The sequence below is a fragment of the Strix aluco genome, chromosome 5 (assembly GCF_031877795.1).
Source record: "Strix aluco isolate bStrAlu1 chromosome 5, bStrAlu1.hap1, whole genome shotgun sequence".
NCBI classification, from domain to species: Eukaryota; Metazoa; Chordata; class Aves; order Strigiformes; family Strigidae; genus Strix; species Strix aluco.
The window spans coordinates 55726574-55748907 of NC_133935.1; the positions used below are offsets into that span (position 1 = coordinate 55726574).

The 22334-nt window shown below is 40.3% G+C and overlaps 1 protein-coding gene across 2 annotated transcripts in view; it reads left to right on the forward strand.

Moving 5' to 3' along the window:
* The first annotated feature begins 6426 nt into the window (after positions 1 to 6426).
* YAF2 (YY1 associated factor 2) overlaps positions 6427 to 22334 on the forward strand; it is a 34904-nt gene continuing 18996 nt past the window's right edge. For both annotated transcript variants that reach the window (XR_012623604.1, XM_074827434.1), the window contains exons 1-2: positions 6427 to 6727; positions 6895 to 7020. Coding sequence is in view for 1 of the 2 variants with exons in the window: in XM_074827434.1 (XP_074683535.1) it covers positions 6702 to 6727; positions 6895 to 7020 (152 nt within the window). In the remaining variant the exon portion in view is untranslated. The remainder of the gene's footprint in view (positions 6728 to 6894; positions 7021 to 22334) is intronic.

The following is a 22334-nucleotide window of genomic DNA, read 5'->3' on the forward strand; positions in this document are numbered from 1 at the left end:
GTATGTTTTTTTTCTGATAGAACGTTGGTTTGTTCATTCACTACTCCTATTATATCTGAAAAAAGCAGTACATCTGCAATATCTTTTTTTCTTCCTGATGCCACAGTACTACACATTCACCTTTTCCCCTTCGTTTGTCAGAGATAATGCCTGTAAGTCAAATTCTGATCTCAAAGTAAATCTGGAGGAATGTATGAAAGAGATTTACAGTGAGAAAAATTGAATGGCACTTTTGATCCAAAGGCGGCTTACGGCACTTGTGAATCTAGTCGTTGCAGTAGGTGTTTGCGTGCTGACTGACACTACATCGGAGTACTGAACTGAAGCTGGAACTTGCTTAGGGGCTTTAGTTCCAGTATTTCATTTTTTGCTCTGACAGCTTTTAAAAAATGCCGTGTAGGACTAGGAAGCTATGTGACTTTCAGCCATATCCCCTAATCAGATTCAGAATGCTTTAAATATTGCTGTAAAGTGTGAAATCTCCTCTGGGCTGCTGTTCTTCCTTTGGCACTATTTCCACTGGAAGCCTGCCACCTGCACGACACAAAAATAGGAAACTCAACCTCTGGCCAGATTTTAATGCTTTAAAACAACTCTTAAAAGAGAGAGCATCAGTGAAGGTGAAAAGCAAGCAAGAGAAGAGTGAGACATGACAGAAAGGGAACTTGGAGGATGGAGCAGGCAGAATTAGCAGTATAGAAGACCAGCTAGAAAGATAAATCTCAGATGTAAAGACAAGGAGGAAAAGAAAACAGGAAAGAGGATGAAAGAACATGTAAAGAGGAGAGGGAAAAATAAAACAACCAGGAAGATGACAAATAGCAGAGAGGGAAAGAGGGAGCAAAGTAGGAGGGATAAAGGCAGGTGATGAAAACAGGGAGCAGACCTGAACAGATAGCATTGGGAGTGGGCTATTTTTTTTTCTCTCCTATGACCCTGAGGGAGCTTGGCTTGCTAATCAAGGTATGTATGTGTTCAACCCTGTAACCAGCTAGATTTTATGCTGATGTCAGCAAGAACTGGCAGCTGAAGACAGAGATTGTTTGTTTAAAGGAGCCTCTGCAATGCATACCCATTCCTCCTCGGGGGTTCTGGCTTTGCCCGAATGAATGAGAGCAGCCAGGAAAAGATTTAGCCCCAAATTTAAATAGCTGATAACAGCAGCTTCACTCCAGTTCCCTTAACCCCAGAGATACAAATTCACAGAGGCTAGTGAGCCTTGTCTCCCTCTGCTCCCTTTATAGATGGTTCAAAGTAAGACCCCAGCTATACCACTTTGAACCATTTGCCCTGGAGAAGCCAGTCTTTCACCATCTGTTAGGAGGGAAACTTCCACTGGAGGGAAACTTCCACTGGCTCCTCAAGTCCAGACATACACCGCATGAACACCTTGACAGCATCTGAAATCATCGCCTGGCATACCTTCAATCTAGCATTCACAGGCAATTTTTAGCACACCTCTCCTGTGAGAGCTATGATAGAAGAATGAAGTATCAGTATTATTTAATCTTTAGTGACCTATCAAAAATGAATTATCATCTTCATTCTAAAAGAATGTCATGTGCACCACCATACCTGGGAATCTCAGCAAAAGGACCAGAAATACTTAATGAGTGTGGAGAATGTTCTTTTATTCCTAGCAGTGATCCTTCACACCTCAGATTACCTTCAAGAGAGAATGAATGGAAAAAGTAGGGGAACATCTACTGTGAGAGTTTTCTGTGACGAAGTAGAGGACTTACAGAGACTATAAAGCTGAAAAGCCTCACTACAAAATCTGCAAGATAAAGGCTGGGCCCAAACCAGGAGAGTAGGCAGTAACCAAAATACTTATCTGATAATTACCAAGCATCTGAAATTAAGTGGTTTGACAATTTCATTCCAGTCCATAGAGGAAAAATATAAAAAATGACCACTATGGTTGAATTTTTCTTGATCTAATGATCACCTACACAGACAACTATATACTGTTGCAGCACTATAACCTGTGAGTGTTCTGTGTACAATACTCTGTCTTATGTGTTTGGAGCCAAATTCCTGCAAACATATTATACAGTCAAACTATGGCCCTAGAAAGACTCCTGGACTTAATCACCACTGTGTTACTCCAGGTTCACAACAGCATATCCCTGCTGATCTCAGGGCCATTCTAACTGTGTGAAGCCTGAAGGATATGGTGGTGAACCAAGTCTCATGAATGCAATAGTTGCCTAAAAATTATATGTGTTCAGGTCAGGCTTGTACACGCAAGAAATTGCAAACTACTTTAAAACATATTTTAGGCTCTCTGATGTTATGACATACTCTAGATGTGGTCCATCTCTGCCCCAGGCCTTTCTAAAACAGAATTTCCCTCTCCTGCTTCCTAATAAGAGAATTGTGGACTGCCAGGAGCCACTGATACTTTTTGATAGCTTGGGCTGACCCTGAGGCTGAGCAAACACATGTTGGGTTAACATGGAGGGGCAGTTCTCACTGTCACTGATTTTACTGTCTTTATTACAGGGTCTGCAAGTATCTTTCACTTTTTAAAAGCTCTGAAGTACTTTTTTTTTTTTTTTTTTTTTTGTGCAGTGCAGTAGCATTTAGAAGCCCAGACAGGATTTAGGCCTCATTATATCAAACATGTTAAAAAACTCACCAGACAAATTCCCAAGAATTGATTTAATTGTGTTGATTTTATTATATCAGTGCAACCCAAGCAAAACAGATACACTGTGCTGGAATAATGTGGCATTTGTTCCAGTGCAATTTTATAGTTATGCAGTTTTCCTTTTCATAAATAGGGATTAAAAGGTGGTTTATCTACACTGTAATGATAACCGTCTTTATGGAGAGTTTTATTAAACTCAGGCAGTGACAAAGTGATTACTTAATTGCTCAAGATGCTGGTAATGCAGCAAGTGGCATAGGTTTGATGTGCACAATGGTTCAAGTATTGACTAAATGGCAAGTTTTCATATGGATTTACACATGGCAACAGCCTATTCTTTAATAACCTCATATGTGAACACTTTTTTTTAGGAACAACTGTAATTTTCTCTGCAGCAAGAATTTTCACACAAAAAGATACTTAGAAATTGATACCATCCCCTTTCACATCCTCTTTAATATGAATAAACTTTTAACTAAGAAGTCATGCATGCCAGAACATTTATACCATATTGAAAATATTATTAGATCTTTAACTTCCACAAAGCTATCAGCATATCATATTCAATATCATAATCATACCATGAGCATTTCCCTAGTACAATACTATGAAAAAGTAATTTTTAAGATAAGAGACCAAACACTAGCTAGAGAATGAATGCCTGATGCACAGAGATAAATATGTTGCCCATCCTTTCTGTCTTAAAGATGTGTTTACTTTAGCTCAGCTGAATTAAAATAGGGTGCAAATAACTATACCGGAATTGAACTTTTAGATTAAATCAAACTTAAAACTAAGGGGATTGAAAATGAAGGTTCATTCATCCCCTTTCTTTCCCTGAAACATTTTTTTAAAGACTGTTAATACTGATGTCATCAATTTTGTCATTCAAACTATCTAGGTCATGTGCCATACAAATATTTAGCAGAAGACAGATGAATCTCCTGGGTTCACATGGGTATTACTGGATGACAAAATGTCTGGCTGTGGAATTCTCAGATTTGTCAGGTTGTGGCAAAGTCCTCCTAAATCTCTTGATTAAGCATCTGACTGTTACACACACCCCTTCCATGTGCTTTCCTGCATTTCTGCTAAAAGACGCTTTCCACCACCGTTTCAGTTGCAGAGATGACACGGGACAGCTTGGTACTTTTAGTGGTGTTCTCTTGTGCTCCTATTTGAGGACAGAACAAGGTGTGAGGAAAATGGCCTTTCTTTCCTTGTCAGCATTACTCAAGATCGAGACCCATCCTTGCATAGGCCCATGGACACCATGGGTAGCACCATGTGGAGGGCTCCATGACCCATCCAGCTGAACTTTTGAATGCGCCATCTGAATCACCTTTCAGCTCCCAGAATAAGAATTAGTTGGGAGATCAGTGGGAAATAGGCCCAATGCTGCTGGGAAAACATTGCGATCTTTAAGCGCAGTGGTTTGGGCGATGGCCATACAGCAGAAGGTCTGGAACGCAACAATCAGAAAGATTACTCAGCTGTTAGGGATAACATTTGTGGCTGGCAGTTGTGATTCCTCCTGCTGATTAGAAATGGTTCTCTCCAAGAATGGTTCCTGTGGGATTACAACATATCCCAGCATTTTGTAACCATCAGTGGAAGTTCTGTTTTGTTTCTCACAATTGGTATGGAAAAAGTAGGCTGCGACAGAGGAAAGGTCAAGAGAAAGAGGTTGTTTCAAAATAATTGCTTTCTGAAAGCAGAGAAATAATATGTTTATTTATACGGTAGAGAGAGTGCACTGTGGAAAAGGGCATGAGGAGACAGTTTTCTCCACTGCTTCCTGTCTAGAGATTTCTACATAGCATGAGGTTCAAGCACAGGTGAGTCACCTCACATAATTCTGCAATTTTAAAGAGTAGATGTCCAGTTCTGGACTACTGGTGCAAAGCTCTCTTTACAGACAACTGAGAGAAACAGTCCCTGTAGGTGAGAAAATCGTATGCCGGTCTTAGCATCTGATCAATCACCTTCAGCAGGACCTTGTTTCTCCCTGCTGGGGGTTGGGCCTGGGCACCTAGTTCATGTAGATGGCTAACTAACCGTAAATGAACCCCGGCCAGCGGTCTGTGCCTGGCGTTGCCCATCCTCAGATGTGTAATCCATACACTTTATTAATAATTTACAGAAGGCTCTATAAAAAAGGCAAGAAATAAATTGCAATAGAAGAAGAAAGGAAGAGGCAAGGCAAATACATGAAAAACCAGAAGGCAGGGAGAATTACAATACTGGAAGCAAGATGTGAATGCTGAAGGAAGTTTAGGATAAATGGCCAACCACAAGTAGGAAACACTGCACAGGTTTCAAACTGCTTGCGTACAGGATTGCTAGAGAGACACAGAGAACTGTGAATCTTGTAAAAGTATTAGTGTTTTTACATAAATGTACGTGTCCCAACTAATGGGTCTTTCCTTGCTTCCCTTAGATGACATCAAGCACTTTACCTATATTTTCCTTTTCTTCATCACCCCCCAGTATTTCTAGATTAAATTCTTTCTGACAACTTTGCCTTCAGAATCATAAAGTTTCTCCATTGTTCTCACTTGCTAAATTTTCAAAGATGTCTACATCTTCAGTAATGATTTTTTACACACTTGGGTAAAACTCCACTCAGGCATATTTTGCTTTCAAAATCTCATTGTTTCTTGACAAAGACAATGCAGCAAAAATAGCTTTGACCACTACAATGCTGACCAATACCATCTCATTGTCTGTTTGCACTCTGCCATACCTGTGTCTAACTGCTGTCTTTTGTTACGTACTTCGGACATGTGCTCTTTGTTCTGTTTGTACTGCATCTTGCAAAATGGCATCCTAGGCCATGACTGGGGCTCCTGTGCACTAAGATACTACGGATAATGAAGACCACTGGTTTGTTTGACGTTGCTACGTTAATGTGAGCCACATTCTACCTGTACGCTTTTAAGTGCGGAAGCGCCGCACTGCTGACGGGTACCAGGTAACGCCACTATCTCCTGGTTTTGTAGCGGTACCCATCGTGTTCTCCACCCGCCTCTGAGTAGCAGGCTGGTTTGGACCAAGGTTTCCAAGCAGAACCTCGTGTTTAGTGTTTCTTGTTTCTCTCTTGCTGTAAAGCACGGCCTGGAACAATTTCTTTGGTAAGAACAAGGCAATCTAGACGCTATTGCAAGCAATCCCGGGTGGTAACACAAAAGCAGTTTTCCAGGAGACAGCCGTGCAGGCCAGTTTAAACCACTCGTACGCCCGGTCAGCCCGTTTTGTCCGGCACCGCCTCACGCTTCCCGCCGGGGACAGCCCCTCCCCGAGCCGCCGGCTGAGGGCTGCGCGGCGGGGCTGCCGGCTCTCCGCGGCCTTGCCGGGCCGCGGCCTCCGAGACGAGCCCCGGCTGCCGGCTCTGCTCGGGCGGGGAGCCGCGGGGCAGCTCCTCCCCACTGGGTCCCCCGCAGCCCCCGTTCCCCTACCGCTCGGCCCGGCCCAGCCCGGCCCACCCCGGCGCCGCCGCGGCGGGCGGAAGACCGCCAAGCCGACGGGACGGGACGGGACGCGACAGGACGGGACGGCCCGTCCGTGTCCCCGGCGGGACAATGGCCGCGGGCCGCCGGCACACCAACGGCAGCCGGGGCCACCCCTCGGCGCCGCTCCCCTCAGCGCCGGGCCCGCCGCCACGGCGCGGCTTCCCCCGCCCCGCCCCGCCCCGCCCGCCGCCCCCAGCAGCCCCCGCGGCGCCCCGGCCCCGCCGCCGCCCGGCTCGCAGCGCCCGAGCCGCCGGCGGTTGCGAACCTGCCGCCGTGCGCGGCCCGCCGGGCGTCGCGGCCTGCGGGCGGCCGCTGGTTGGCGGCGGGGGGACACGTGAGGGGGGAGGGGGCAGCGGCGGCGGCGGCGGCGGCGGCAGCAGCAGCAGGAGTTTCCCCGACAGCTGGAGGTTGCGGCGGCGGCTCCTCCTCCTCCCCGGGTCCCCGTTAGAGCCGAGAGACCCCCCGCGCTCCTCCTTATTGACAAACACACAAAGGGCCGCGCCGGTGCCGGGCCGGGGGACGCGTCTGGAGCCGGCATGGGAGACAAGAAGAGCCCGACCAGGTAGGGGCAGCGGCGGCGGCGCCTCCTCCTCTCCCCGGGCCCTCTCCGCGGCGGCCGGGTGCGCGGAGCCGGCGGCGATGGCGGCCGGTGGGGCGCCCCCGGGGGGGAGGCGGCGGCGTGAGGGCGTCGCGACCGGTGCTGCCCCTGGCGCGCGTGTGTCTCCGCAGGCCGAAGCGGCAGCCGAAACCCTCCTCGGACGAGGGCTACTGGGACTGCAGCGTCTGTACCTTCCGCAACAGCGCCGAGGCCTTCAAGTGCATGATGTGCGACGTGAGGAAGGGCACCTCCACACGGTGGGTCGCCGGCGGCGGCTGAGGGGGAAGCGGGGGCGGGGGGGGAGCCGGTGGGCGGCCTCCTGCAGCCCCGGGGCGTGAGGGAGGGCGGCAGTGACAGGAATCGGATCACGTTTGCCGGGGAGCTCCGAGCCGGGGCTCCCCGCTAAACGTGACCCAAGCCGGGGAGCGGCGCGCCGGCGTGTGTTGAAACAGAAATAATAAACACCAGGAAGGGCATAATTGCCTGCACAGCCTAACCCCGGAGAGGCCGTGCTCCTCGCACGAAGAAGAGCCGTCCCCTGGGGCGTGCCTACTAAGACACTCACCCTTTAATTTTTTTGTCTTTTTAAACTCATTTTTTTTGAGAGTTTAATTTTACTTCATAAATAGCCCCCTTTTCTAAATTACTGTTACTTGTTTAATTCGCTTTTCATCACAGAGCATCAGCGTGCAGGTTTCTGGGGGCTGTAGGGGTGGATAATAACCCTTCGCTGTTTAGGGAGGAATTGTTGATTAGCTGAATTGCGCCGTATGGAAGTGCCACCCTGCGTATCTGTGACTTCCCAGGAGGACCTTGTTTCTGTGTACCCGTCGGAAAGCTTGCGGTGGATTACCTGGTTCCTGCGTCTGTCGGTGTTTTTCAGTATTGTGGCCTAAATGTGTGTGTTGAGGAGCGGAGGCTTTTTATAAAACCAACAGGAGTGCACTTGTAGCGGTTGCATGCTAACCAAAGAGAATACTGCTGAAGAATCCTTTGTTACAGTTACCATACCTATGGGTTAATCCCATCAGCAAGAGAAGTTTAAGTGGCAATAAAAGTTGCTATCCTATCAACAGCAGCAATTACATTCTAGGTATCAGTCAAAGCAGTGCTCAATATGACTTGCCACAAATGTTACATGTTTGAAATTGTAAGTGCAAGGTTGGGTCCAATTACTCTACAAAAAAGATTCATCTTTATTCCTAGAGCTGATTTCCTAGGCTTTTGAAAACCCGAATGAATGTTGAAAGGACTTCTCATAACTTCAGTTTTGAATACTAGTTGGTTTTTTTAAATCTTTTTTTTCAACGAAGGAAATCAGTGAGGTAAATGCACTGAGAGGAATCACGTCTGTCACATATAGTGTGGCATCCAGTTATAACAATGGCATTGTGTTTGTGTCACCTATAGATGGGAACATATCGCTAATATTCAGCAAAATAATACTGCTGAAATAACGAACACAGTCTTTAAAACAGCATGAACAAAGCCTCTTTAACCTCCAGACAGTTTGATAGGCAAAGTCAGTTTAAAATTATGTTTTGTTGCATTGGAAACTCAGTTGGATAAAAGCACTAAAACTTAAAAAAAAAAAACCAAAACCCAAACAAAAAAAAGTGTGGAAAAAATAAACAGTCCTGAGAAACCAATATTATCATTGCCGCCTTTTTTTCTCCACTTGAATATTTCATAATTTTTTAATATTTCAGCAACAAAATGTCTTATTGTTTTTTTTGTTTCGACTTTCTCCCCCACAGTGATCTGGTATGCAGCGCTTTAGTTGACACATTGATTTCTGTTTCTCTACTTAACTCTGAAACAATGTGTATCTGAGTAGGTTTATGGGTTTCTTTTTCCCACAAGTTTAAATGGGTTGCATTTTCACGTGTTTGCAAAGTCCAGCATTTACACGTGGTGTGAGATAAATACAGGTTGAGGTTTTAGGCCAGGCAGTTTTAGGCCCCAGTTCTGAAATTAGATTTGAGCTAGTAAGTAGACCTTTGTGTCTATGGAAAGAATCATTAGGATGCCAAAGAGACACAAAAGGCCATTTGGGTGGATTTTTTTTTTTAAGGAGCTGGAGTCCAAGAGACCAAATTGGGGCCTTGTTAAAACACTTGCTGCTACTGCCTATACAACAAAATGTTTTTATCGATGTTGGTTAAAATAATAATGCTATGATGTTTTGATATTTTTTTTTCTCTTCCATCTTGAAGCTTAATGTTAGATTAAGTTGATCCCTCAGCAGTGTTCTTAGTGTCTAGTGGTTCTTGCTTCAGAATTTCCTACTGCATTTTTTTATTGATGAGAGCTTTGTCTATAAGTCACACTGTAAAGCACCATTTTTTTAGTTCAGAGAAATCTGTTTCTTTGTGGTGGATGGTTTAATGTCTGCTTCTGCATGTTAAAATTCACTAAATGCGACCAGATTTGCAGATGTTAAAATAGGCAATCATAGTCAAGTTTAGTGGTTTTGAAGACCACTGGAAATTAGATGCAAAGTTGATTAGAACAGTTGTATTTTTTTATACTAATCATGTACAATTAATTTTACAGAAATATTTTCAGGTGTGGGGTCGGCTTTGTGAGTGTTTTCACTGTTGAATAATTTCTTCTCTCTGAAATAATTATCTTTTATGCCAGAGGCTAGACATGGATTATGATCTTTAACAACTGGTGGAATTGTTAAGATTAGTGGAAATAGTTCTTATGACTTCTTGATTATATTTTAATATACTTCTAGACTGAATTTGCAAAGCAGGTTGGCCCATGGAGTTAAATTAACTCTGTCCATGGCAGTATCACCTTGGATGGTTAAACTGGGCTGTGCTTGGATGGGAGATGTCCGAGAGAAATCCTGGATGCTGCAGGAAGTGGTGTGACTGATTCCCAAGGTGGCACTCTTTTCTTTGAGTTAGTACTAAAGGAGTGCCCCAGTGTGGTGCCAGTTAGATGTGCCATGAGTCAGATGTAAAACCTATCTGCCAATTGGAAATCCCTGTACCTTTTACTGTAGAACCGTTGCCAGACTTCAGTTTGGTAATGTCACTGAGGATCTAAATTCTCCCTGTAGACATGGCTTTCTTACTTACTTTATAACCCAAAGTTCTGTATTGTTGCTTGGGTACTGAGAAATTACTATGTTCCTCTTGATAGGAGACTGTACTGAATATAGTAATTTTCTATATACAACCTTTAAAACATTTTGAAATATTTCTAGATTAAAGATATTGTATAAATATAAGGAACCTAGGGCTGTAATAATCATCCTTACTTGGACAAATCTCCTGATGAAGTTCATTAGAAGCATGAGCAAGGAATGCTGAATAGAACCCTATCATACTGTGTTATAGAGGGAACTGGTAACAAACATTATATTTAGGTTGCCTAATAGTTTCCATTATAAAGAAATTGTATGATCTCTTTGAGAAGCTCTATTGTTTGCAAAAGCCATTGAAGTTTGGCAAGAGGAAGAGTCTTTAGGCTAAGTAAGTGGTTTGATTTCCTTGCCCCATGAAACTGTTCAAGTTTTGCTGATACATAAACACTTGAAAATCATTATTCCCCCTCTATCACTCATGTTGTACAAAGAAATAAAGTAATTGCTAGAACACTGAAAAAGCCCAGACTGGCATCACTGTAAAAACAACGGTGGTAATGATGTTATGCTGAAAATCCAGAAGGGAATTATTTGGCTCCTAGGGAGGTTATAGTGGGATTGCTGAATCTGATCTGACTCTCACAATTACTGCTTTGCCAAAAGAAAGTTGCCTCCATGGGCACACTACCTTTTCTTTCTTCCTTTCCTTCTGCTCTTCATGGCACTGTCTGAATCAGGAGTACACCAATACTGGCTGACTTTCAAAAACTGGCCTGGATCCTTGGGCTGACTTTACTGCAGCAAGTCTTTGCTCCCAGTTTGTCTGTCCTTCAATAGGTGTTTGGGGTTTTTTTTCTTGCCAGCTAACACAGTCATTCTAATTTAGACGTGTTGTAAAGCTGAAGATCAAGAGTTCCAGTGTTGCTGGGAAGAAGTACGCAAGAGGACTAGCATTCTCTCTAAAGGGGTGTGTGTTTGCTACTCTCTGCCTTCTAGGAGGCTGCATTACTACTTCATCACCTTTCTGCTCCATCTTCCTCAGATCATATTAACACTCTTGTTACTCAGTTAGTGACAGCATCCAGATTTAAAGTTACCTGTCACTTTGCTTTTCTTGATGCGGTTTTTATGCATACTTACTGTGGTCTGGTCTCTAGTTGCAGAATCCCATTCTTTTTTACGTGCTATGACAGACTGCTTCTCCGTTCAGTGTGAAGGATGAGTATACAGGGGAGCATAGTGAGAGCTACAGGAGGAGCTGCAAATCTGGCTTTTTAAACTTTGAAACACTTGGCATGATGGTCTGCTGTGTAAATAAAGGAAAAAAGGGGGGCAGGGATATGTGATCAGTTTCCCCTTTCCAGAGCAGATAGCATTGTGTGATTTTTAAAATTAGGAAAAAGGGCAGAATTTGAAAGAGTATTTTCACTAATAGTATTCTCTTAGCCAATAATAGAAGGTTTGTTGTACAAAGAGGTAACTACTTTATGCGTGTTAGGGTTTTATTTCATTTTATTTTTTAGAACTACTTTCATTGCTTGCTTTGAATTCAGTAAAAACCTAATCATACTTATGAATCTATGAGACTTAGTGCACACTATTCAAGCCCAAAGTATTTTTCTTTCAGCAAGGGGAAAGAAGGAGGGAGAATAAGGAAATAAAACAGGTAAAAGTGACTTCTGTGAAGTGGTGGGGGTTTTTTTTTGGGGGGGGGGGAGGGTGTTTAGGTATTTCTCTCTGATATACATGTTGAGTGAACTGCTATATGCAATATCATTTACATAAAATAGCCCCTGAAATTTATAGCCAGAATGAAAGTCATCCCATGTCAGGATGAATTTCTGTGGATTTGGGATCTATACCTCTTAACATCCTGTACTGCTGAAGTAGGGACATATATAACCAGCTGAATGGGGGCACGGCTTCTGTGTCCTATGCTCTATTGATCTCCGTTACTGAATTGCTCCTTTTCTCCCAGCCTAAGGTATGAAAGCCAACTTTAAATCATACCAGACAGAAGAGTGTGAGGTATAAGGAACTGGGATGCCATCTTTGTACGTTTTCTTGATATTTGGTCTGTGCTCCTTGATCGTGCCTGAGAGTGTAGCCATTCAATATGTGCATGTGTTTTTTAAGCGTGTCTGACAATCTCCTAAATATGAGATACAGGTCTCTACTTGAAGCTGTCATGAGTTTGTTTTATGCTTTGAGAAGCATAAATAAAACGTTTAATTTTTTAGCTTGGATATCAAGGTCATTTTTCTTCAGAAAATATGTGCAATTTGTTTAGTCATGTACCATCTGGATGTTTATAAGCACAAATCAGTTACATTTAACTAAATCTGGTATTTGTATTTCAGTTGAAATGCAGTACTGCTCAGGACAGAGGGTTGGTACTTATCTTGTATATCTGGTTTAACATGTCTGTTTTACAACAGCTTGTTAAGGACTCTCTCTTCTGCCTTCCAGTATGCAGCCTCTGTGTGCGCACATGCGCATGCGTGTGTCAGGGGGAAGGTTGTGAAGGAGAAAAAGAGGAAGAACCGCCTGTCATGCTGATTTTACAAATACATGACTGAATCAAGCTTAACAGACTGAAGAGCTGTTCGTTACTTGTGGTAGTTTGGAGAAGGAAATATTTGCAGTAATGAAGTGAGTGGAAAAGTCGTATATAATCCATATTTTACCAAGCTCTGTATTACAAGTTTTATGTTTTATCTTAAATATTAAATTATGAAGAGCAGCATGAATAAATTGTTCTCTTTTGCTCTGTAGATAGCCATCAGGTCATCCAGTCATTCTGGACTTCCAGTCTTACTTTTCAAAAGAGATTTTAAAAGTAACGTTTGGAATATGAGGTTTTGTTTTTCCATATGAAACAATGAAGTAATTTTTACTGATTGCGTTGGCTCTGTTAGATGCTGTTGATGTATGGGCAATAGAGAATGCAACGGGCAGCCAATCAAAAGAAGATACAGTTTATATTTTAGAAAGACTACATCAGTAGTTGGTTTTGGGTTTCTTTTGTTGTGTTTTGGGTTTTTTTTAAAGTTAATTCTGTTGATGAATCTTTGTGGTTTTGAACGTGACAGATATTTTATTCGTTATTCTAAACAGCTCATGGAAAAATGTGCTTTTTTGGTTTTGTTTTTAAGCATGACCTTGGTATTTTTGGTTTGATGTTTGTTTTGTGATTTTTTTTTTTTTTCTGTAACTTTCCTGATGTCTGTTATAGCCTGAGCTTTATTTTTTTTCTCTTTTCCTTTTCTTTTTTCATGCAATCTCCCCAGAACAAAACAAACAATATTTCATTTGATTATTGGGCTAAGACCCAGTAGGGCCTGTTTGATCTAACTTTGATAGTTGATTTAAACTACTTTAGTTGTTTCTTTTTGTGTCATATTGAAAATAGTAGTTATATCAATGGTCATCTTTGGCCAGAAATTTAGGTAGCTGTCATTGTGACTTGGCAGTCTATGTGTATATAACTCATGTAATTAAAGAAACAAAGATGAGCAGAAGGAAACCTATCACTTTCTGTAAACTTTCTCTCTTCCCTGCCTATGATAACTAATGATGTCAGAGCTGCTGAACAGAAAAAAAAAAAGTTCTTACCCCTGTGTTTTCAAAATCTTGGATCTGATCATGGATTTGGGAGATACGGTCTCTAGAAGGCCAACTTTGTTAATGGGCACTGCAGTGTCAGAGGTAGGTTCTGCCAGTTAAGAATGGCTTGTTCAGCTGAATTGTACCAAAGCCAAGAAAAATAGATTAGTATTTGCTTTCCACAGTTACTAAAGCAGTAAAAGCTTTGAATACATCTGGGTTCATTATAGGGATGGTTGTAAGAAGGCTCACGTGTCTCATTTGGCTTATCCATGTTGTCCTAGGAACTCAGTAAACCTGGGCAGGTGCTAACATAATCTTTGTTCTAACAACTCTCAAGTGAAGGAGATTGTAACCCCTTTAGACAGTTTATTTATAGTGCTTTTTACCCTTGACGGTTTTCTAGATATCTAACCTTTCTGTTCAGTAAGATCAGTTATACTCCCCCTATCCCCAGTGAATTACCCACTGTATTTGTAGTTCTTTGGTTATTGGGTTATGCTTTCCACGTTCACCCATTTTCTCTCTTTCTTACAGAAACAAAATTTCAGTGGCCCTTTCTTCTAGATGACAGTTTTCTTCAGTTTGTATCGTGATTCTTTATTCTTAACTCTTCCACTGCCACACCTGTTTCTTACAGTAGTAGCCCAGAATGAGGACATACCTTCAGCTGAGTCATTTCTAGTGTAAGGTTTAGTGGGACTGTGCCTTTTCAGAATCTTGCTAAATTATGACATCTGATGTTGGTACTTCCCTGAATGAAGATTTTCCTTTTGTGCAATAGTATCATGATGTTGGCTTCTCCATGCCTTTCAGTCTACTTGATCTGTACAGTCTGGTGTCCTTTTGTGTCCTGTTGTTAGTTAAGTAGGGCTTCTTTTATGCAGTTGTGGGGGCCTGTGGTGCTTTATTCTGTCTTTCTTGGCTTTCATCTTTTTGATTTTTGAGTCATCTTAACTCAGGATGGTCTTGACAAATAGTTCTCACCACCTTTTGGTGCTGTTTGCCTGTTCTATTCCTTATTCCTTTGTCCAAAGCGTGATTAAGATTATTAAATAGTATACCTGTAGAAGCTCACTACAGATGCTATCCTGCATCTACAGCTGGTGGTTGAGAACTATTAAAAACAAACAAACCCTAATTTTGAACTGTGCAACTTTGTCCCAATCATAGTCTAGCTTGAGTGGGAGAATGTATTTCTTTATTGTGCTGCAAGTGAAGACTTGGGATGTGTATTGCTTTTCTCCTAGTCAATAGGACAGTTAGTCTATTAAAGAGAGAAACTAGACTGTGACAAGTCAATTGGCTTTATTCTTTAATGCTCCTAATTGTTAAATAATTTTGTTCTAGTATCTTTCTGAAATTTGAGTTAGGCTGAGTCATCTATTACTTCCTGCACTTTTATGCATCTTGTGATTTCTCTTTTTTCTTTTTTTCTTCTGCAGTACTTAATGACTTCTACCATCTTCCTGTAGTTCCTTAAACAACTTGTTTCCAAGGGTGAATTTCATTAGATGCTGTTGACTGCCATATATAACATCCAGTAGCCCTGTCTGTTTCTTATTCTAACTTGTACTCTTATCTCCTTGTTTAGTTTGGTTGTATGGAATTAAACTTTTGTGTGGAGACTGAAGCCAAGAAGCCTTTATACCATCTGGTATTTGCTTTCTTTCCGTGTTTGACAATGGATATACTTCTTTCTTTCTATTTCCATGATTAAGTACTTTCCTTCGGGGCATAAGTAGTGCATGTTTTGATGTGTTTAGCTTTTTTTTTTGTTGGTGGAAATGCCCTCTTTTGTTGGTGGAATATTTGTTTTTAGTGCCACCAGTGGTACTCTTGCTCACTGTGTCTTTTCTAGGGAAAATTATTGGCTGTCCTGGACTAAAGCTACTGGGATTTAAATACTGACAATAAGATTAAGTTATGTTAAAAGAAGTCTAGCTGGTAAGAAGAAAGCTCTTGTATCACCTGTAGAGTGATAAGAAGTTGAATTTTCTGCCCTATGACTTTTTATAAATTTTTCCTTTACTGTTGTGACAGCCCACTATGCATGTTCGTGTTTAAAACTTTATAGAAGTGTCTGTACTTTTCATCTTGAAAGTCAGGTTAGGACAGTATGCTTTGCAAAAAACTTTCTCAGTATCAAATCATTTCTTGTAGGCTGATACAGTCAGCTACAAAATATTTTCAAAGTAGGCTAGTGGAACAAAATACTAAGTGTTCATTTTTTATGCTTTCATGCAGTAGCTTATCCTGGTTTAAGTAGGACAGAGATCCTGAGGATTGTCTATTCTCTGAAGTGCATTCCACTGGCATGTGGTACGTTGATGTAGAGCAGGCTTGAACTTGGAGAGTTCAGCTGCAGAATGTTGTTGGTAGGCTTTTGTCTGGCAAACCTTCCATCAGAAGTCAGATTGAAGACTAGGAGATATGACCTTGACGTCTGCTACAAGTTTTTTCTTGTTTTCTTAGGAGATGGGGGGTGGGGAGGAAATGAACAACTGAAAATTTTCCTATTCTAACTTACTGGAAGTTTGGGACTTATATTTAAACTTTTCCATAATGCTTGAATATACTTTATCTGAACTGCACAGTTCAAATGACAGTGCTTGGTAGAAAAAAATGTGTGAATGATTGGGGGGTTTAAAATTTACTTTAAAAATAGAGTTCCTAACTCTAAAAGCTGAAAAAAAAGTTGGTTTGACACATTCAGTGAAAGTTGTTTATTACAGATACCATTGAATTCTGTGATTAGGCTCATGAGCTGTGAGTTCTGTAATTGAGTAAGAAGGGAAAAAGAAAAGGTGAGGGCTGATGATTGTGGCATGTTTTTCTATTAATATACATCTTTTCTGAAGAGCATTATGGAGACTTGACTTTTTAGGGAAAGTGTGTAGTCTTTTTCCCTACCTAAGGTAGACATCTTTGTGGGGCTGGTTCTGAATGGAAGAAGTTTCTAGAATGCTGCAACCTTCTGGGAAGACCACACCTGCAGTGCAGAACAAATAAGATAGGTTAGAAGCATGGTCCTTCTTGTTTGGTCACAAAACTAGCTGTGCCAAGTATTCACCCTGTTTTGTGCAACAATAACTGTGCTGCTGCATCAGTATGAACCTCATGTTCTGCGTGTGTTTTTTTGCATAGGTGCAAGAAGCATCACAGTTTCTACAGGAAGGGGACAGAGGAGCAGCCTGGAGGATCCAACCCTTTGTGGGATTGGAAGTTGGGAGAGGTCACTTCCCCATGAATCCCAAGGATCTAGGGGTCTAAAAGACTGTAACTACTGCCTTCTCTGCAGACTCCCAAATACTGCCTCCTCAGGGGATGCTGTTAAGGAAATTGAGCTTCCTGACCCCTGCTCATATGTAGTACATTGTCCTGTAGGAAACATAAATTGGTTGATACCTTTATGTCTCTCAAACAGCATATTTTCAATATATCTGTCACTTTTGCTGAGCATCAGTGAACCACAGTTTGTGGCACACTGGGAAGAATTTCTAACAACAGTGTATGAGAGGTTGAAGACTTAAAACTGGTTGTTGGAAAAGTAACTGCTTTAAAAACTATCTGTGAAGATGAGTTTGGGCTTTCTAAAGGTCCTGATACAGACATTTCTTCTTAGGGCAGACTTGTGCAGTGTACCAGTTGTCTTCAGGAGACTTGCTGGCCTCATCTGTTAAATGTCATCTGGAAAATAGGGCATTCCCTTTAAGGGAATGATTAAATAGGGACACTGCCTCAAGGGGTAGTTTTCTGCACATTTATACAGTGACTGATAAAACCATATGGGTCTTGTAAGTCTGTTCTAATTGAATCAGCTTTTATTGAAAGACAGAATTGCTAGAAATGCACTGAATGGATGAATTCCAAGTAAATGATTCACGCTGTAAAATAGCTAGGAATATGAAAGCACTGGAAATCAGAGCTGGCTGAAAGTTAGAATTCAGATATACAGAGGATGTGTAGAAATTGCGTTGTTACTCTGCAGTATGCATGTGGATCTATATTATGTTTTCCCATACAGACCACTAGCTCCATTGTTTGCACTGTCATAATTGTTCAGTTGTATTATTTGCGGAGGCAGTGTAATGTACTGTTAACGCTCTAGGATATGACTGAAGTGATGGTAATGAGAAAAAATAATTTTGGATAACGTAAATTATCGATGTTGAAGATGCATTTAATCATGAACTGCTTCAATGTAGAAATAAAGACTAGTTTCTCACAAGATGGCTTTGTGTGGTGATTAGCATGAGCATATTCATGTGACACGGCAAGCTAAACGTAGTTTAATCTGATAGTTTTTATTCTATGAATAGCTTAATAGAGTACTGATGACTGAGGGAGGATGAGCTGATCTGTGTCAGAATCTGAAAACTGCTTTTCCTGCTAGTGATTTAATTTAATTGCTAGCAACTATTGTACTTACATTACAAGAACTGGTAATAGGAAATTTTTTTTGCTTTTCATAATGTGGCTTCAACTGCTAAAAATCAGGAGTGGCATCATTACATGAACTGCAGCTTCTGTGTAGACCACAGTTTGCAAGATCTAATTGCCCACAGTGTTTGCAATACTACTTAGTATACACATGTTCCTGATGATTTCCTGTTTGATTTAAATATCCCTGATGTGCATATGTAGAAATTAATTTTTTTTATCTTCTTTCTTTGGTATTAGGATGTAAGTTGTGGCCTGGCTGGGCTTGATCATTAAAGATCAGCAATGGTAATGAAACAAATGTTTGTGCTGGGTTTTTAGTGAGGTTGAAAAAGCAGTTTCCTTTGTTCTGAAATATTGTTTCCTTGGTATTTTGGCACAACCTAGAAGCTTTTTTTGTACAAGGTGCTGCACAAAGAGCTTGTGGAGTAGATGTGATAGTCTGTTAAAAGATAAATGTGGTTAAAAAAAGTAAATTTTGCATATGTATCAAATTTAGAAAAAGTTAGTTGAAAAATTGCCCAGTGGAAGAAAATCAAGTCAAAACATTGTAGCTACTAATCTGCAAATATGTGGAAGGATATATGAAAAGCTGTTGTGCGTTTTGTGTATAGGAATGCATGACATTTCTTTCTAGTTATTTGGGAATGAGTGTTTTGTGTTTGACAAAAATAGTCCTCCACTGTTGACGTTTGAAAAATATTTCATGCTTTGAATGTTTACTGTCAAACTAGCACTTGAAAAAATCATTGTCTTTTTGAGGCATGAAGAAAGATCAATAAAAAAGATACGGAATTTTTCTTGGCTTCTGTACAGCCAGATTGCACATATTTACACCTTAACGACATGGATTTGTGCATGAACTGGAATGAATGGCCTAAAATGTAAGACTTAAACTTTTGCCTTCTCACTTGAAGCTTAATAAGATTGTGCCATTCAGTATGTGTCAAACTGACTGTTGACTGTCTGCATTATTTCATGAGGACAGTTACTGCAATGACTTAATGCATGTATGTGTGTCTCAGTTATATTGATTTCTTTCTATATTATGAAGAACTTAAGTAACAGTTTCTTGACTCTTGGGAAATTCTTCACCTGTGCATTTGTAAGCCATGATAACAAGGTTATGATGCTATATTAAATTTGGTTCCATTTATTTTATTTAAAGCTGTCAACACCATTGCAATATCCATATAAATATAGGCCTCGGCCTTCCAACATTTTTCATGGATTCCTAGTCTTTAAAAAAAAAAAAGCAATCCCTTTGAAGTTAAACTCTTTGCAGGCAGAGGTCAGCTCAAAACAAGGAAGCCTGGGGTAGCTTGTATATGTTTGATTTTTCCCTCTGTTCAGGTGAAGTTGCTTACATTGGTTGTTATTAAAGCCAGTTACAGTGGGAGGGAAAAGAGGCTCTGGAAGGGGCATAGATGCAAAAATTACTAGCATCATTGTAACCTGTTTTGCATAAAGACTGCTGAAAAAGAGAGAAAACATGCCTGAGGAAGTGGGAATGTTAATTGATATTTGTAAAGTAACTCATCAGTATGTAAGGGTGGGTGGGAAGGATATAACTGTATTAAAAATAATTGACTAATGGGTGGGAGGAAAGTTTATTTACTTCTTAGCAACTTCTGTTTCAAGGTACTGTGTTACTTGTTACAGAAGCTGAATTTGAAATATATATATTTAAGTCTGGAGCCATTTAGACCTTCTGGTGTCTAAAGCCACACTGTCAGTCCATCATGGAAAAGTCACATTCCGAAGCTGCTGGTTGTAACCTGTCCTGTGATCTTCAGAGTAAAAAGCTGTCTAAGCTCTATTATAAAGTTACAGTTCAAACTTGGCATAATTAATGTCTTTTTGAAAACACTCAGGAAGTGTTTCATACTATAATATTGCTACAATATTTAACTATAGCTGTATGCTGTAAAAGTTAATGAAATAAATGCCATAAGAATTGCTCAAAACATTCATACCTAAGCGAAGATATTCTCATAATATGTGTTACAGGAGTAGTCTTTCACTTTATAAAATCTTCTACCTAAAACCACGTTTTCATATCCTTCTTTTTGTCTGTCTGTTTAAAAAGCTGTTCACTGTAAAATAATCGTCTTTCCAAAAGACTCCCTCTATGCATCTGCTTGTTTTGGAGATTAAGAACAACTTTTTATTTTTAAATTAATTGCTCTAATTACTGTGTTAAGATATGTTTGAGAATGTGGACTTTAGTAATTAGAGAAATGGGGACACGCAGTGAAGGAGATTTGAGTAGGGACTAGCAAGAATATGATGATGAAGTAGAAAGTATGCAAAGATAAGCTTTTATTGAGATTTCCATAATGGCTGTGAACTAGAAAAATGGAGATTAGAGTATTACTGTGGATATCAGATTTCTATTAGCTTCTTGAGACATTAATATTTAGGATAGACGTGAGTGGAAAATGATCTTCAAATAAATTATAAGATATTTAAAGCCCGTACATTTGTATTGGGAAATTATCCAGTCTAGTAATGAAAGAACAGAGTAGGATTTGAATGATTCGACTTTTGTTCTCAACAAGATTTTAATGCACTTAACTATATTCTGTTTAGACTTCTAAAAGGACAGTATGATGCAAACAACAGCAAACCAAGATTTTTATTAGGGTTTGGTTAAACCTAACTTTATTTCTTCCAATAGTTTTGTTTAGTTCACAATGGCATATTGTTAATTGAGTTACTTAAAGTGGAATTATTTAAGAACAAACCAAACAAGTACTTAACTTTAGCATCAGCTTTACAGGAGTTTGTCTTTCTGGTTTTGGTAACAGTTCTGAAAAGAGCAGGATGGTCTGTAGGCTTATTAGATGCACGGCTTTGTGGAATGAGCATGTGTGTTTTTTCTTGCTGAGCTGATACATCAGGTCTCATACTGTCTTGCAAATGCATTCTGAAAACACCCGTGGAAGTGTTTTAAACCGTTTCATTTGTTTTTTAATGTAGTTTTGCAGAATTTTAGGCTAGCTAATATATGAGAGTCTTTTAACAGCTTTGTGAAATTATCAAGCCAAGTGATATTTATGAAGGGATATTTGCAAAACTATTTGATTAGGTAAGGTTCAATATGATTTAGATGAAGAGACAGTCATAATCATCGTGAGGTTGGCTTTGTGTTGTCTGGAGGTGAGGAATATATGATGATATAAAAATAAAGAAGCAAAGGAGCAATACAGAATATTGAGTATTACAACAGCGTGCATTTATAAGTATAGATATCTGAAATATAGCCTTCTATTCAGGCTATGAATTTTCCAAGAATGTATTGACTTGTCTGAAGTAAAATACATGTTTGCTGGTAGCAAATGGGTAGCAGACTTTAAAAAATGGTCATTGGAAATGGCCCCCGTCATGTTATTTACTGCATAAAAGGATGAAGCTATAAGAAGGAGATGACTAAATTTAATTAATTCCAAGGTCTGTCTTCCTTTATCAGGGATTACTCTTATTTCCAGTGGCAATGCACTACAAAATACAGACACCTAAAGACTTTCAGTCCACCTCCTGTTAACAAGAATTAAATTTGCTACCAAAATCTAAAAGAATTGAAGGTTGGAAAAACTCAAGCATGTTGACAAGGCATTTCTGAAATCCTTGCTAGATGAGGGAATAGTAAAACCTGGTGGAGGAGGAGTACTCGTACGTGATTAAAACTAGAAATCCATTGAAAAAAAATAGAGTATCTTAGCTCAGTCACAAAAACACAGAAGCCCCACGGTAGCAGATGGAGAGGAGATAGGCAAGTCTGCAGGGCAGTAAAGAGGAGTACTATTTTTTTCATAATTATATAAATCTATGGTAACTTCTGGTGAACAAAATACACACAACTTTTGTAGGTTTGTTATGAAGTGAGAAATTTTAAATTTGGTGCAGAGTAAGCTTAGAAGAGTTTGTTAGTGGCTTTTAAAAGCTTGCATTTCAGAAAGAAGACAGACCTCCCCCAAAAAGAGGTGGATTGGTGGGAGGACAACAAGGTACAACTAAAGTAGAAATTAGTTGCGTCATGGTAACAGTGGTTTTATAACATGGTATATATTACTGTAGGTTATATGCTGTTTTCAGGTATCCAACTGTTTTATCAGTCTTGTAGGCAGTGTAAACCTGTATTTGATGTGTCTGAACCATCTAGCAGGTTGAATACCTTAGAAATCAGATGTTATCATACTGGGGATAGTATAGAAGAGCGTATAGTTTTGGCAAAACCAAGATGATGTTAAATATGAATACTAGTGGACATGGTCAGTTTGTGAAAAACAGATCAATCTTTGAAGTATCATATAATTACTTGACTAGATGGTCAGCCTGTGGGGAAGGTACGAGTTTTGAATTTGAGAAGAATGCGTTAAATGCTTTCCTTGCATTTGGCAGTAATTTTGAAAAGTGTTT